General features: G+C 42.5%; 1 protein-coding gene across 5 annotated transcripts in view; it reads right to left on the reverse strand.

Moving 5' to 3' along the window:
- Positions 1–17420, reverse strand: part of FGD5 (FYVE, RhoGEF and PH domain containing 5) — a 151898-nt gene that overhangs the window by 116974 nt on the left and 17504 nt on the right. For all 5 annotated transcript variants that reach the window (XM_054033581.1, XM_054033584.1, XM_054033583.1 and 2 more), the window contains exon 2: positions 13871–16880. In XM_054033581.1, coding sequence (XP_053889556.1) covers positions 13871–16880 — 3010 coding nt within the window. The remainder of the gene's footprint in view (positions 1–13870; positions 16881–17420) is intronic.

Consider the following 17420-nt stretch of genomic DNA (forward strand, 5'->3'; position numbering starts at 1 on the left):
GGGGAGCAGCCAGTCAGGGCCAAGCAGGCCCATATAAAAAGGGAGCTGCAGGGCAGAGGAGGACAGTTCTTTGCTGGGAGCCCAGGGAGGAAGGGCTGTGTCTCTGGAGGGCTGAGAGAACTGCCAGCACGCTGGACAGAGCAGTGCCGCTAGCAGGGACCAGGGGAGTGAGACTCAGCTCCTGGCTGGCTGCTGGGGTTTGCAGGCTGAGGCCCTGAGGCAAGGCCAAAGAGGATGCAGGGGCCATGAGGAAGTGGCTGGACAATTTTCTGCAGTTGCCACTAAGGGAAGTGGCTGAACAGTGGACTGCAGGTCCCCCGGAAGGGGGGAGCACAATATGTGGTATGGCTGGAGGACTGTGTCGCTGAAGAGGATGCTGCAGTCCTTGGAGACATGTGGGTCCTAGAGCAGGAGTGATGGTGGTGAGGCACCACCCAAAGAGTGCGCACTCACATGCAGAGCTAATTCTCAAGACTGCCAGCAGGGGGCACCACAGTGGTGAGCGAACCCCATTACAGGAAGAAAATGAAAATCTCTAGCAGAATACATTTCAGAACACAAGGAAGTATTCAAAAGTTTTTAAAAAAATCCAAAACAGGAGAAAAGGATGAAGTTGAGAGTATGCTCTGCAAATGGTATGGCCCAATTATTAAATGTAAATATTTACAGACTAATAGTTCTAAGTCAACAACAGTAAACTGTTTTTCAAATGAAAAGTTTTATTTGGGGATTAGAGATTTATTGTTTTCTTAAACTCTTAGGTGACATTGTGTTTTGAGTTCTGTTTTAAGTCTGCAACAAACCACATTGAATTCCAGTCATCAAAGCATGAATTTACTGAATAGTTTTCCCCCTTGTCCTGCCATCCAAAAAAATAAACCTCAATATTTACCCAGAAAAAATATTAATAGTTTTTTCCACTAATTTTAACTTGTTTTTGTTGTTGGAGTAATAAACCCTGATAAATTCTAGGGAAAAATTAAAATAAAACCCCCAAATGAAGGGCCCCAAGTATGTGGTAGACACCCTTCAGCACTCTGATTTTGATTACAAAGTCACTCTCTGAAACATGTCCAATTTATAAGAAAAATGATATCAAATTAGAATGTGTTACAACTTATCAGATTGCTGGGAGGATGTACTGTGGGGGATGAGGAACCAGGGTTACCCACGAGCAGAAGTACCAAACAACAAAGCTTCCCTCACTAAGAAATCAGCTTACATAAATCCAATGTGCCTTCTATTAAATTGTACATTTATAGATAAGCTCAAGGTGCTCTCTGAAGGGCTAATGAGCACTTAAGGGCTCAAATGAAGACTTAAGTGGTGTGTGGGACTTGTGCTGGATTTTACACCTTTAAAGCATTACAACAATGCAATATGCCAGTTTTGCATTTCATCTGCAAAGCTCACCTGCTATTGCATCCAAATAGTTGCTTCAAATTCACCTGGCTCTGGGTTTTGCATTTCCCACTTGTGGTCTCCTGGCCTATGCAAAGAATAATTTATAACATCTTAAAGGGCATCATGTTTTGAGAAATAACACCCTGAAAGGGGTGTTTTTTGATGACATTAATCAAAGACACTCCGTCACATTGGGTAGGTACAAATTTCACCGACAGTACCATACATAGTTTGTATTTGCAAAGTCTATGGCTATAGCTACACTACATAGCAATGTTCCCTCTAATTTTTTACACTCAAGACAAGGCAGAAGCACAATTTCTGCCTATCTCGGAGTATGGAAGGATTCTCTCTCCATGTAGACTGCTCTCCACGCCGAGCAGCGGGAAATCCTGTGTTAATGCCATCACCTTCTAACTCCCAGTGGCATTTCAAACAACTTTAAAGTAAACAGAAGGAAAAATGTGACTCATCTCTGAGCTGACCACATTTATTGTCAGGGGTTTAAATAGGAGGCTGTGTGTGGTCTGATAGTCAGCGTAAAGCACTGGGAACCTGGGTTCTAATTTGCAATGGGTGAACCTCAAAAAGTTTGGTTCGGATGAACCCCCAAAAGTTTAGCAGCTGATCTAAATCTTCTGAGGTCTCCTTCTTGCACTGCTTTGCGTCCTCTCCCTCCACTGACTCCAAATGGAAATCTGTCTCTTTCTCCACCCCACTCTGGACCTAACCCCAAACCCTGCTTCCCTTCCTTGAAGTACAATAAGCTACAGCCTCTGTTACAGAGCTTTCTTCCATTCCCAGACCCCCAACAGGCCCAACTTCAGTGATATTTGCATTCTGGGGTCCTAACAGGTTTGCAAGGTCCAGGCTGGTTTTCCCGTCCATATTTTGTATTATTTGGGGCTCCAAAATAGCAAGGATCACATATGAATGGCACAAAAGTGTCTTCAGTAGGAATCACCCTTGCATCTATCTAGGTATTTATAGCATCCCTATCAGCTTAGTATCGGAGCACCTCACAAACACTAATGAACTTGTCCCATCCCCCCCATCTTAATGGAGGTTTTACAGAAGGGAAATTGAGGCACAGAGAGATCTCATGACTTGTCTAAGGTCACATAGGAAGTTTGAAGTAGAGGCAGAAATTGAACACAGACCCCTTGAGTCCCAACTATAAGACTATTCACATCACACCTGAAATAAGTCTGTCTAGGATACTGGTCTTCTATTACCCTAGCATCTGGGCACCTCCCAAACTGTAATTTATTTAGCTTGACAACACCCCTGAGAGCTATGGAAACATTATCGCCATTTTACAGCTGGGAAGTGCAGCACAGAGAGACTAAGAAACTTGCCTAAGGTCACAGAAGGAGCCAGTAATATGGGAGGGATTAAACCAAAGTCTCCTAACTCCTAGAGTAGCATCCTGCCCTTCTAACTATCCTTCTGTTCACCAAATTGATCCTTGCATGTCCTGCATTATACATGACCAGCCCTTGTACTCTTGTCAGTATGCAGCGTCCTGCTCCAAGGCATCCCAGAAGGTAATGTGAGCACTGTCCCTGGAGAAGTCTCAATGGAGCACAGAATGGGGGAGATTTGAGCACAACCATGGTCCCAAGATCAGCACAAGGACAGCCTGGCTGACCCACTGAGGAGCTGCACAGCCACCCCATAAAGTACCTCCTAAAAATGTCTTCCTATAGCCTGTTGGAGGTGGTGGTTTCGCTGCTGGACAAACGTAAAATAGCCCATTGGGCTATGTGGTACTGGAATATCCACAGCACAGTGCTACAGGTACAGCATGCTATAAAAATCACAGAAAGAAAGAATGCAGGAAAAGCTCCATATATATATTTTTAAAAACAGCTTAGAGCAACCTAATATGCCTTGCTTCTCCCTCGCTTAACCTTCTGCAGAGCCTGACATGAGCTACTTTGATTTAAGGGCTGGAACTTCCTTAGGGCATCCCAGCTCCATTCCTCTCAGAGGCAATCCACTCCCTAATTAACATAGTCCCTACCCATGGGCAGGGCTTACCCTATAAAAAACCATCCTCCATCTTGGGACGCTCTCTCTCAGCACTTCATGGACACACCGTAGCTAGCTTGATGGTACAGCAGATGACTAGAGGCAGAGAAATAGGCTTAGCTTATACTTATTTATAGGTAGAATTTCCTACTGGTAATGAGTATCAGGGGGCTCCCGAGAAAGAAGGGAGGACAATATGGGAGACTTTTCTCCAAAAATGGCTGCTTAATTTCTCTGTTTACATTTTAAATGGTGGTGAAGGGAGGAGATGGGGTGAGCATGAGCTGCGGGTGCATCATGTGTCCAGTCCCCCCTCCCCCAATCAGAAAAGAATGCCCAGAGGAAAATAAGGAAGGGAAAAACCAACCAAACCTTCTTTAAGCTCTCGCTGGGCTCACTGTTTCCTTATGTAACTTTAGCAAGTCACTTGGCTCCCTTGTGTTCCAGCCTGAGCAGCTGGAAAACCTGAGACCACCCTGGAAACCAGCTGCTCTATCTGAGGTGACTCTTCCTGGGGAAGTGACTCATAAACACAAATCCCAAGCTCTAGTTCTCTCTTTGCTGGAAGGTTGGCCCTGGGCTCCTGAGTGTGTAGCAGGCCCAGCCCTTTGTGCTGGAACTCTGACTTCTCCCTGTGTAGCTCTGATATTACCCCTCTCATTTGCCACTACCGCCCTCTTTGCGCTCACCAGATTTGTGAACCATAGTAACAAAAAAGGCAGGTGGTTTCCTTTAAGATCAGAGTTTCTGCTCTTCCATTATCTGCTCAGTCCACGCTGGGCAGTTTGCACCTTCGGTGACAGAGATCATGTTCCACCCACACTGATTGCTTGTTCTCTGCTAGTCCAGGGAATAGAAGCCCCAAGTGATGCTCCAGCTCAGTTCTCCTGTGTAGTAATAGTAGTAGTGGTTATTTGTATTGCTCTAGGACCCCTAGTCATGGACCCAGGACCATACGGTGCAAGGTGCTGTACAACTACAGAACAAATAATCTAAGTATGAGGCAGGAAACAGCAGCGTGTTGCACAGCCACAGCCTTTTTGTTCAGTCAGAATTAAGCCTTTGAGCCACCTGTGGCTGATGGGACTTTCTCCTTCTGCTAGTCACATACAAGCCTCCTTCAAAGGGCAGACGATTGCATTACCTGCTTAGTCCATCTGCTACTAATTTACTGAGGAGCCTACCTGGCTTGATCCTCTGTGGTCAGCAATACATTACCAACTAGTGATCATTTCTGTTTGGCCAGATCCTGCCCCTCCTCCACAGCCACAGAGAGCCCTTGCTCCATGAAACTGTTGCAGAAAACTGGCGACAGGAACCAGGCTAGCCTTGGGAGTCCACACCTTTTGTGTACCACAGAGCGCTGTTCCCTGGAGAATTCTTGCACCACACCACACAGGGTTGCAGTGGGGGTAAGGGTGGATGGTGCCACTGAATACACAGCTATATAGATCCACTAGCTATTCTTCCCTTGGTGGGGGATCATCTGGCAGAAGTGGTGGCTGGACATCAGCTGTGCTGCTGTCATAGTGGGGAAAGGCTTTTTTCCTTCCCACCCCTGCGGAGATCCCCTATGAAATAGCCCAGACATGTGGCTTGGTGCTGGGATCCAGAATTTTGTCCTTAAAATTAATTTGTGCACTACATCCAAGACAATAGCAGTATCTGGCAAATGCATACCTGAGAGGAGGCAGTGTGGTCTAGTAGCTAGGTTAAGTTCCCTTGTTCTATAGCTCAGGGCTTCATTCTCTAGGGCTACCAATCCTGCACCTGTCACCAGCACTAATTCCATTTTAAAATACAGAGGCTGGGGTTCAAGTCCCAGCTGGGCCATGGACCGGCTGTGTGTGGCCTTGGTCAGATCACTGCTCCTCTCTTTCTCCTCCTGTCCTTTGTCTATATTGTCTGTTTATGCTGTCAATTCTTTAGGGTAGGGACTCTGTGTTTGCATCTTGTAATAAGAAAAGAAAGACCGTGTGGATGTGGGATATTCATACGCAGGGCAACAGTAAGGAGAAACCAAGATACGCTCACTTAATGCTAACAGATAACCTCTGCTCCTGGAACTGAACCATGGGCAAAAATCCCCCCTAACCCATTTGATTAATATCTTTACCCTGTATGCTCAAGGAAGGATCAGCATAATTAAGCTTTTAAGACAACAAATCTGTGGTTGCAAGCCATTCCCCCCTCTCTTTTCCCCATGATAAACAACCTGCCTCAATTATTAACAATGAATTGTCTCTGTAGTAAAGAACCTTTGGGCCTTTGACTTCCTCTCCACATTCACCTTTAATAACAACAACTTGCTTAGAGCCATCACCTTTGAAGTCAGTGACCTCTAGGGCTACATAGTGCAGCCAGTAAGTCTAGGGAGCAACATAGCTAAACCCACACCAGATGGAATATCTGCTGCTTTGCAGTGTGTAACCACTCTGCTTCCCGCCCCACTTGCTTATGCCAGCTTTTACAAACCCATCCACCTGCTACTACAGAGCCAATCAGTTAAAACAAATGCAGCAGGGGAGGAGGTTGGTCAGACAGCACAGGAGTGGAGGGAAGTCCTATGTTCTTAAAATGTTATTGAAAGACAAAACTTTTTAAAGAATAAAATGCAATTTTATTTTTGAGGTAAAAAATGTGCTTTTGTTTATGATCAGAAGAGAGAGCCTCTTTCTGAAGAAACAGGGACAGATTCTGAGCTCTGCGATGCTGTTGTAAACTCCATTGAAATCAATGCTGTTTGAGTGGATTTATACTAAGATCAGAATTTTCCCCACAATGTTTAAATCTGAGGGATCTTTAACCTACAAATCATAAAGCGGAGATTTCTAACATTTCCAGAATACACTCCATGGAAACCTTTTCCAGTTCTGTTATATTCTTGGAAGAAGTTCAACTGAACTGTGTCTGTACACAAAAGCAGTAAAATGGATCTCACTCCTGTAAACAGCTATCATCCCTTTTTCTAGGGAAGAAAGCTGTTTAAGGGCCACTGTTGGAGCTACATTTACTTGACTGACAGCCTGAATGTACAAACATTAGGCTGCCAAATAGACAAAATTTCAGATGCCAGTAATGAGGAAAGAGCATGCATATTATAGATGTAGTGCACATGTTCAAAAGCATCAGTCTATCATGCTTGGGGATTAAATCTGTGTTAAGGGGGTTTGATCTATTTTAAAAGTTAAATGAATTTGTTTCAAATGTGTTGCTAATGAAAAAAGAAAGAGAAGAAAGTAACTGAAAGAAATTACAGCTGTAAATCTGGTTTATTTGATTAATTAAAAAAAAAAAAATTCAGAGAGTGACCCTGAGTCTAGCTCCATTTTACTCACTTTACGCAAGTGGCCTACTCTTTGCTGGATTTCAACAACCCTACAGTAACAAACCAAAGCATGGTGCTGCACATTCACAGGGGCATGTGTACTGGTATACATTGAACGTTTCCTCTTGTGGGACCCTCCTGCTCTGATCACCAGGCAAAATTCTCATCCGTACTTGGACTTTACTGAGGCTCCAGTTAGGCAATGTACTTGTCTAACTTTTAGTATCTAACTAGTCTGAGTTGATAGTTCATTCCATATCTGCCCTGCTTATTCTCTTCTGCCCTGCTCCCCTCCCCTCCCTTCCCTTTTAGCTGAAATCTTCATAAGTAACCCATCCAATCCCCACAACCCCGTGGAACTAACATGACATTTGCTGCTACCACATTGTTCACGCTGCTTGTGAGTTCTACCTTTCCCCCCTGCCTGTGTCTGTCTTGTCTATTTATGTTACAAGCTCTTTGGGGGCAGGGACTGTCTACTGTGGTTGTACATAACACAAGAACTGGGGGTCACCAACTGAAATTAAAAGGCAGCAGGTTTAAAACAAACAAAAGGAAGTGTTTGTTCACACAACACACACAGTCAACCTTGCCAAAGGCTGTTGTGAAGGCCAAGACTATAACAGGGTTTAAAAAAGAAATAGATACGTTCATGTAGGATAGGATCATCAATGGCTATTAGTCAGAATGGACAGGGATGGTGTCCCTAGCCTCTGTTTGCCAGAAGCTGGGAATGGGCAACTGGGGATGGATCACTTGATGATTACCTGTTCTGTTCATTCCCTCTGGGGCACCTGCCATTGGCCACTGTCAGTAGACAGGATACTGGGCTAGATGGACCTTTGGTCTGACCCAGTATGGCTGTTCTTATGTACAGTGCCTAGCTCAATAGAGCCTCATTCTTGGCTAGCACTGAGGCACTGCCGTAATAAATTTGATTAACAATAATTGCAGAGAGTAGAGCTGAATTGGAGGTCTGGCTATGTATCAGATAAAGAGCTGATGGTAAAAGTGTGAATAAAAGCATTGAGATATCCATTCCAGTTACTTTCATGGCTGCCTCCCATAATCTGCACATCTGTCCTTATCTCTCTAGTATCTGGCATGGCACATTTTTGGCCTGGTAGTCTCAACAGTGTCCCTTTGAAATGTTTTCTAAGAACATTCTGTTTACAAGCTAGCTAGTGTGTTACATACATTAACATATTGGGCATCTCTCTGCTATATCAACAATAGTGATTCACTGTATTTATTATTAGGCAAATGATCTATAGAATTCTAGTATGTTTCTTGCTCCATTTCAATACACAAACACTGATCATCCTTTCCTTGGTTTGGCTGTTTCAAAATGTACATCACTTATACTGGACTATCCATTGCATGTATTATCTCTCTACCTGCACTTTAGCCTTAGCATACTGCACTTGGACACCGTACTCAGTCTCCGAAGTGAGAGTGATTTTATTTCATATAACTTATGTGCTGGCAATTTCAAGGAACAACACGGAGAGCTGAGGATACAGCTTCCCGATTATTGGTCAAAACTAGGTTCTGAATGCTAGTTAGGTGAAATTCACCACCATGGCTTAGATTAATCTCCCCTCTTTTAAATGCATTTTAAGGTGCACGGGCTGTTAACCAGGCCCTCTTCAATGGAGTGAATTTCACCTTCTAAGTATATTTTTGTGTGACTTTTCTTTGAGCCTTTTTAGTGTTCCTTACAAAAGGGAAAGGGGGAAAAAAGTGATAGGATGGTTTGGAGCCTCACCAATGAGATCTGGAGCCTATCACCCCTAGCTTGCAGATTTGAATCTGCCCCCAGACAGCAGTGACTAACCGTTTGTACGATTTGATAGCTGTTTGGTGCCCTACGTGAAATGGAGATGATGGTTTCAGTCCACTTCCTAGCGGCAAGTGTCTGTACCACAAAACCACCATCACCAGTGGCACTAATTGGTTAGACCCTCTGTCGGTAGATTCATCCTGGAGGGAGAGGAATAAACATATTCTGGAGATTAAAGTACCTTCTCACCCCATTGTTGATCCCTATTCCTATCTTGGTAGAGTGGGGCAAGTGTGCATTTCCACTGCCCACATGCCCCATGTCTCTTGCTAGAGGACTTCTCTCTGTAGGGCTATCAGTCCTGTACCTGTCACTAAATCCACTGTATAATTAAAAATAAAAGTTTGTGTGTGTGTGTGTGTGTGTCAGGGGACTCTCCCATGGAAATGAACAAGTATTGAAGAAATTGTTAAAACCAATTGTTCAAATGTAACGTTAGATCTGGTGTATTTTAAATGTAATTTAAGTGCTGGATAGACCATAACAGCCCTACCTAGCATGGAACTCTGGAATCTGGCACTTTATAAATTTTAGATTTTTGGATCTATTTGAGCTGACAGAGCCCTTGCGTATGTACTTATTGTGACACAAGTACAGCATGTATGTGCAGTCAGTATTTGTGGGGAAAATCCATGTGACATTTCTTTACCAAGCAGTGACTGCACGTGGGCTGTCGGTGCTTTGCAATGTTAAATATCGTATTCAGTTTAAATGTTTTAGATTTTAGCTGAGCCACGTTGCTCGCTGATCACTGAGCAAATGCTCAGTCTGGATCGGGCAAATCAAAGGCCAAATCCCACTTGCCTTATTCATGTATGCCCTCCTGTGGCTCCATCTTTCTCCTAAAGACCTGTAGATAGATTTACTCCCAGGCTCAAACTCTGTGGGCTCCCCACACCATGTATGTGAGAGGGATGCATGTGTTCACTGAGAGAGGAATGTGCCACTAGCTGAGCAAATGGATGACCAGATTGTCCCCTTCCATAAAGACATCTGTGGAAAGGAACTTGGACTTTGTTCCAAACTGTCTCATAGACTCATAGACTTTAAGGTTGGAAAGGACTATTATGATCATCTAGTCTGACCTCCTGCACAATGCAGGCCACAGAATCTCACCCACCCACTCCTGCAACAAACCCCTAACCTATGTCTGAGTTATTGAAGTCGTCAAATCGTGGTTTAAGGTGCAGCGAATCCTCCAGCAAGTGACCCAGGTCCCACGCTGCAGAGGAAGGCAAAAAACCTCCAGGGCCTCTGCCAATCTGCCCTGGAGGAAAATTCCTTCCCGACCCCAAATATGGCGACCACTTAAACCCTGAGCATGTGGGCAAGACTCACCAGCCAGCACCCAGGAAAGAATTATCTGTAGTAACTCAGATCCCACCCCATCTAACATCCCATCACAGACCATTGGGCATATTTACCTGCTAATAATCAAAGCTCAATTAATTGCCAAAATTAGGCTATCCCATCATACCATCCCCTCCATAAAATTATCAAGCTTAGTTTTCAAGCCAGATATGTCTTTTGCCCCCACTGCTCCCCTTGGGAGGCTGTTCCAGAACTTCACTTCTCTAATGGTTAGAAACCTTTGTCTAATTTCAAGTCTAAACTTCCTAATGTCCAGTTTATATCCATTTGTTCTTGTGTCCACATTGGTATTAAGCTTAAATAATTCCTCTCCCTCCCTGATATTTATCCCTCTGATATATTTATAAAGAGCAATCATATCTCCCCTCAGCCTTCTTTTGGTTAGGCTAAACAAGCCAAGCTCTTTGAGTGTCCTTTCATAAGGCAGGTTTTCCATTCCTCGGATCATCCTAGTAGCCCTTCTCTGTACCTGTTCCAGTTCCCTTTTCTGTCCCATCAGAGGATTGGTGCTTGGCCTTCTAAACCCTCATATATCGTGAGACCTACTGGGAAATGCCATGGGTCTTGGGCCGTCTGCACAGAGACACAGGGTCTCCACACCACACCTCGGACCACTTAGCACAACAACTTCAGGTCTCCTGTCCCATATAGTCCCTGCTGCTGGCTACCCCCAGTCCTCTGACTATGGCTCACTGTGTGCAGAATGGATCACCATTGTGGATGGGAACCCTGTGGACTTTTGGGTGAACAATGCCCAGGAGGGACAGCAGCGTCTTCCCAGCTCATCCCCTCCCAGGAAGTCTGAACTCCCAGGTGAGAGCACACTGTGTGGGGTTGCTGCTATCTTCCTTTTGCTTCCCTCTAACTGTTTGAGCAGAGAAGCAGAAGTAGAAGGGACTATTTGGGCCTAGCAAATTTCTTGCTGCCAAGGTAACAGGAAGGTTATGATGGAAATGCAGTTCTGGCAGATGCTTAACTGCACCATTTTCCTGCCATCACTCTCAAAACTGTGGTAAAGGCACCCTTCTGTTTCTCCTGAAGTTTTGTGACTAGAGACAGCCTATGAAACAAGTGTTTGCTGTGCCTGTTTCCCTTCCCCAAAATAGCAGCTTCTTTTCGACCATTATCACACCACATGGTGCAGGCGGACTAAGGGTTCTGGGGAGGGCAAATGAAATGGTTCTTTGGGATAAACCCGAAAGGTAATTAATTTGTTTTCCTTAACAGGCCATATCTTTAGCTAGTTGTAAATAGGCATAGCTCCATTAGCACCAGTGATCTAGCCCAAAATGTGTGTGTAGGTGGCAAGAGCAGTTTCCTACTGCAGATGCGGAGCCCAGCTGTATTTTCCTTTCAACGCTAGCTGTCGTTTTACATCTGTTTACATTTTCAAGGCCATCTCTGCAAAAGAAAAGGGATAGACTCTTCCTTCCTAAGAACGAAGTGAAAGCTAAAATTTACATTTCTTGGCTGCCCAAATCAGGAAGGGTTCATGGGTAAGGGGGTTTGAGGGGCCTAAAGGCTGGTTCCACATACGGCTAACTCCTTTCCCCACAGCGCAGCGTGCTAATGACCATCTGTATTGTTGCATTTCTGAATCGGATTTTAATTATTAATACCACATAGAAAAATTTGGGGGATCTACAGTAACTGCCCATCAGGGGACAATATTGCAAACACTCACCTCACAATGGTAATTGTAAAATAAGATGTATTTCTAGCAGACTTGCATTATTGAGCTCTTTCTAGAAATTTGATTGCATTTAATTAAAAATTATTGGTTTAAATCTATTCCATATGGTTTTTCTTTTACGTATTAAAATTAAAAAGTGAATCTTCTCATCTGTCAGTTTCAATGCCCCCCACCCAATCACAAACATTCAGAACATGGTGGTTTCTGGATCATTATAATTCTATATCTTCTTCAAATTCTGTTAATTGAAACTTTAATGAAGATTTGCACTGGTTCATTCATCAAATACGTAGCCCTTCACCAATATACCGACAGATGCTAGCTACCAACACCATGTAGGTGAATATAGTGAGGACAGGAAGTGCCACATGTGTTACATATGTGCTATGTCAAAGAAGTCAGGGTCTAAGATGAGTGAAATAAGCATCATACTAAAAGTAGGCCAGGAATTTTAAATTAATAGCATCATGAGGTTTTCTGTGGCAGGGTTACTTCTCATATGATTCCATATTCTAAGATTTAGGTCCCTTGAAGTCCATTTTAAGAAGCAACATTTTAACAATAAATATACTAACTATACATATATATATATATACACACACACACACACACAATATGTATAATTACCCTGTTTTGAGATTAGACTATTCTGTTCTAATCCAGGGCATTATGTAACTGAACTATATTGTTTATCCATTTTGATAATCCATTTTGGGCATGGTCTTTTTCCATTTTGTACAGCACTGAATACATGAATGAGACTCAATAAAAACTTGTTAGCAATATGCACATCTCTGCTTCCCAATCAGCCTTCTACTGAGAAAGGGGCTATTTAGGAATGCCCAATTTTCATTTCTCCGCTAACAGCAGAAACAGCATACACAAAAAACAACATGAAATATCATGTTCAAGCCTTGACCGTGAGACTTCCTTGAACCAGTTCTGATTGGCTTTTCCCCTGGCAACAAATATGTCTAAGTCATAGCAATTTACGTAGTTCAATATTTTTACCTTAAAGAATAACCCAAAATGGGTGGTATGTCTCTGATACAAACAAATGGCCCAGTTTCAAAGCAAATGTCAGTTTTCTCAATGGAAATGGAGCTGCTGAAAGGAAAATGACTAGCGGATCATTAGTGAGATCTGACTAACGTGAGCTTCCCCATGCAGTTAATATTTTGATTTCCTGCCCCATGCAAAATGTGTGGGAGGAGGAGATTTGAAAATACACACTTCATGAAAAAGTGAAACATGAGTGTGAAACAGCTCGGGGGGGGGGGGAGAATAAAAGGTACATTTAAAACGCGGTTGGAAGACTTTCATTTCATTCACCCCAGATTTTTCATTCAGTTGCTTTTCCTTTGTTTTCTCTGTTACCTGTTCTAACTGGAGCCAGTGGGTTAAATTCTCTTCTCCTTTACGCTAGTCTCACCCCATTGGCTTCAAGCTCTAATATGATTATAAAATGATAATAGGGAAGTTATGGTGGAATATCAAGGAGAAGACAGATGGTCCCAAATAGAGTTGCACCAGAACAAATAGTTAAAGTGAAGCTGAAAAATCACAAAATGCAACACATGCAGTTTCAGACAAACCATTTATGTAATTCATTCAGAAGTCAGAAGCTGCCAAAACTCCATGATGAAAGATTTTAAAGCAATTTAATAAATTAATAGACTGTTCAGATTAGGTACTGGTTTGCTTGGCATTTTTTGGTCCATATTTAATAGCTGTACTTTGAAGGATAAATTAAGTACACAATGTTGCATATGGAAATTGGCAAGAATGATGAAATGAAAGCAGAGATTCCAGGACCCAGTAAGATAGTTTGTATCTGTAACAAATTCCATTCAAACAAGAACTCAGAAATATTGCTCATAAAAAAATAGATCCACCAGAGTAAAATGATTATTTTTAAATGAACTTTGTTTGACTTATGTTCTCTACCCAGATATGATCATCCAATTCCACTGGGTTTGTTAGGTATGTGTTTACAAAAAGAGTTTCAATACATCTTAATTTAGTCTCTTTTCACTGATAATGGTTTATCTTGTATTCTTCCAAACTCTTTCTTGAAAGCATTGCCTGAACAAGGAGAATAAGCCAAGCAAAATGGAGGATCTGCCTATGACACCTAACAGAGGAAGTCTTGATTGGTCAAGGCTAGCAGGTCTTACATAATAATTTACTACAGTACCTTTCTGTTTCCTGGTCTGTGGTTTGCTGCTTGTTCTCAAAGGCTGTGAAGCTGCTCATATCCACATAGCCGTCATTCTCATTAGCAGCAGATAATGCCCTACTGGGATCTTCAAAAAATTCTGTAAAAGTTCCTGCTCTGGTTGGTCTTCGAGGAGGAATTTGTATATTTTCATAATCGGAGCTCACAGCTGGAATGTTCTCATAGTCAGAAGTATCAGCATTAGGGAACGAAATAGACCTAGGTTTAGTTAAGGGGAGTGGCATGAAAGGAGGTCTGGATCGATCCTCAAAGGACTCCACTCTCGACACACTCCTGCTAAAGGTTTTGGGGATCCCCTTTCTTTTACCATCCTTGTAGAAAAGAACAGTAGAGGGAGACTCAGAAGCTCGCAGCTTCCCAGTATGGGACTTTAGCTGAGGTGAACTACTCAAGCTCCTTCTGTCCAGTTCCATAATCCTAGAAGTCCCGTGATAGCTAGACTCTGAAGAGGACCTTGAAGAGGAAACATTAACATCCACATGGACCTTATTTTCTGTCTTCTTCTTAAATTTTAGGGTGAGAAACCTCTTAAAAGATGATTTCTTTTTCTTAGTGTACTTATCAGGAGATTCGTTCTCTATTAAAAGTGAGGGGGAACTTTTAGTGATTGGCTTTTTGGTGATACAGGCTAGTTCAAAAGGAGGTGGTATGTCAACAACTGAGGATGGGGTGGACACACCACTTGATGAAAGGTGATTCCTCTGTGAAAAGCTACCTGAAGAACCAATTACACAGGGCAAAAAGAGGTTGTCTTCTGTCCTCTTTATTCTATTGTCATCCAATGTAGAGCCATCAGTTTCTCTGTAAACAGAGACTGGCATATCTCTCCCTTCTACCGAGTAAGACCGTGGGTATAAAATAAAGCGTCTTGACGTGGCTGGTAAGGCCCTATTGACTTCTATTGGTTTTCCTTCCAATAGCGGTAAGTTATTGGTTAAATGTTCAGTCAGAGAGTTATCATTTGAGGACTGTACATCCGTTTCTGGTCCAGTTTCTTCTGGAACAGTTTCTGGCACATAGCCAGGCACTTTCCCAGAGAGTGACCTTGTTCTAGTGACCATACTTTTTCGATCAATGGATAGCAGGTTGTTTTCAGTGTCTACAATTAGTTCTTCTCTTATGCTGTAATCACATGGAATATCTTCTAATTCAGTCTGCACCACTTCTCTAACATGAGGGGTTGCATTCTCTGAGGGCATCACATAAGGATCATCTAGAGAATCACTGGTTGTTTCTCCTTCCTCAGGTACAACAACCACTTCAGGGACTGCTAAATACTCACTAGACTCATGTTCGCTATCATAGTCTGCTTTATATTTGCTTTGATCACAACTAGCTAATTCTTCTGCTGTATGGTATTTATCCTCAACTGATGCTTGTTCAGGTGGATTTGGGGAGCTTTCTTCAAAGCTACTATGACTGACCTTGTTGCCTTCAAGAACTTGCTCATCTGATTCAGATTCTTCCAAGACACATTCATTGTCACCACAATCTTCAACAAACACATTTGGTTTAGATTCCACTTCCAGCTCTGGCTCACTAACAGTTTGAGGACTAGAAAGCTGGCTATCATTACTCAAAAAAGTCCTTTCCAGTTGCAAATTATCATCTAAGTTTTCTTGGGGTGAGTCAATGACATCTTCATTGCATTCGCTCTCAAACGGAACAATTTGATAACTATCATCTATATTCTCTGCCGTCACCACTTCTTCCTCTTTTTCAGAGTCTTCTCTAGCCTCACATGTTGTCTTTGATGTTTCCTCCTCACTCTTCATCTCAGTGGTTTGGTACCCATCATCTATATAGTCTTCCCTTTCCACATTTGTTTCTTTGTCGCTATCTGGACTTACTTCCTCTTCTTCAGCTGCAGCTTCATTGATAGAACCTCCCAAATCCCCTTCTGCGTCAGATTCATTTTCTTTCAGTCCTGACCCAATGTCTGTTTCTTCTTCATCAACATCATCAGGAATTATATCAGGATTTGCACAACCATAATTTACTAATTCCGTTTCTGTACTCAGTACAAACTCTGCATTATCATTCAGGTCATCATTGTTTGCTGGACTCACTTCTGTGTCACTGTTTGATAGCTCATCTTCTAAAGTTTGGGGCAGTTCATCATTCTCTTCTGGTATTGGCTCATCATCTACAGGTAAATGTGTTAGAATAATGTCTTCACAGATATTGCCCTTCAAGTCCTCATCTCCATTCAAAATCTTACAGTTTTCCAGGTTATACTCATTATTGTCCTTTACCATATTGAGGTTATTAAATGTTTCCTCAGCCTCACCTTTGAAATAGTTTTGGGGGTCATCTACACAGTCCACTTCTTCCTCCATATTCTTAGAAGCAACATCTTCTACTTCAAGGGCTCCTGAAGACACTTGACTAAGTGCTTCAGACCTGTCACAGCCTCTCATTTCTGTTGCTCCATCTGAGTCTGGTTCCACAGGTTCCACAGCATCTGAAGAGTCATTGTCCTCAGCTTCAGTTATTTCTGGATTACAGATCTCCTCGTCATTAGCTATGCTATGATCCTCTTCCTCCCCGGATGCTTCTGGAGTTTCTAAGACCTCATTCTCTGCAGATGACTCTAAACACTCGTCATGCACATGTTCAAAGTCACCAGTCAGCTGAGCTTCAGGAACTACGATATATTCATCACCAGCCTCAGATTCCGAGCACTCAATGTTGCATTGATTTCCTTCATACAGCTCTCGATCGGGACAGATCAGTTTTCCATTTGTGAATTTATTTAAGTTATTGTTGGTATAAACACTGGACCTCCCCTCAGTGTCAGCTGAGAGTTTTGGCTTGGGAGCAATGGGTGGTTTTGGACCCCTAGACATAGAGTTTGGATTATGAAGAATATCAGGCCTTGACAATGAAGGCGGAAATTTGGAGACAGCCACGGAAGAAAGATGACTGATAATCTTTGGTTTTGGTGCTAGTGGTGGTTTTGTGAAGTCTGGAAAAGAAACAAAGAAAAGCCATATTAGCAGTTTGCCATCCTGGTTTCAACAAATATCTATTCACTGGTTTAATAGAAACATAGTGGCAGTGAAGCCACCAGAGAATCCATCCTAATTAACTTTATTTGTTTATAGTAATTTTGACTAGAATTGTAGTGCAGCTGGTCCATAGAGAAAAATGGTGGCAGAAAGCACTGAACTACAACTCCCATGAAGCACTGCGGCCACTCAGGAGGACACAGTTTAATATCAGACTGAGCCAAACAGCAACCTATCAATACAGGAATGTCAAAATTTTTCATTTCAATCAGAAATGTAGAAACAATGTTTCAATATTTCCAAAATGAAATAATGGGGTTTTGACCAAATGTTTTCAGTTTTTTGATGTTCAGATTTTCAATTAAAAATCAAAAGTTTCAGTGGAAAGAAGACACTTACAAATCTTTATTGGAACACCCCGTTCCATCATAAAACAGTCTTTCCAAGAAAAATTTTGACCAGTTCTAGTTTTAATCCATAAAAATGCAGTGCAAGCA

Source organism: Malaclemys terrapin, chromosome 7, assembly GCF_027887155.1.
Source record: "Malaclemys terrapin pileata isolate rMalTer1 chromosome 7, rMalTer1.hap1, whole genome shotgun sequence".
Classification (NCBI taxonomy): Eukaryota; Metazoa; Chordata; order Testudines; family Emydidae; genus Malaclemys; species Malaclemys terrapin.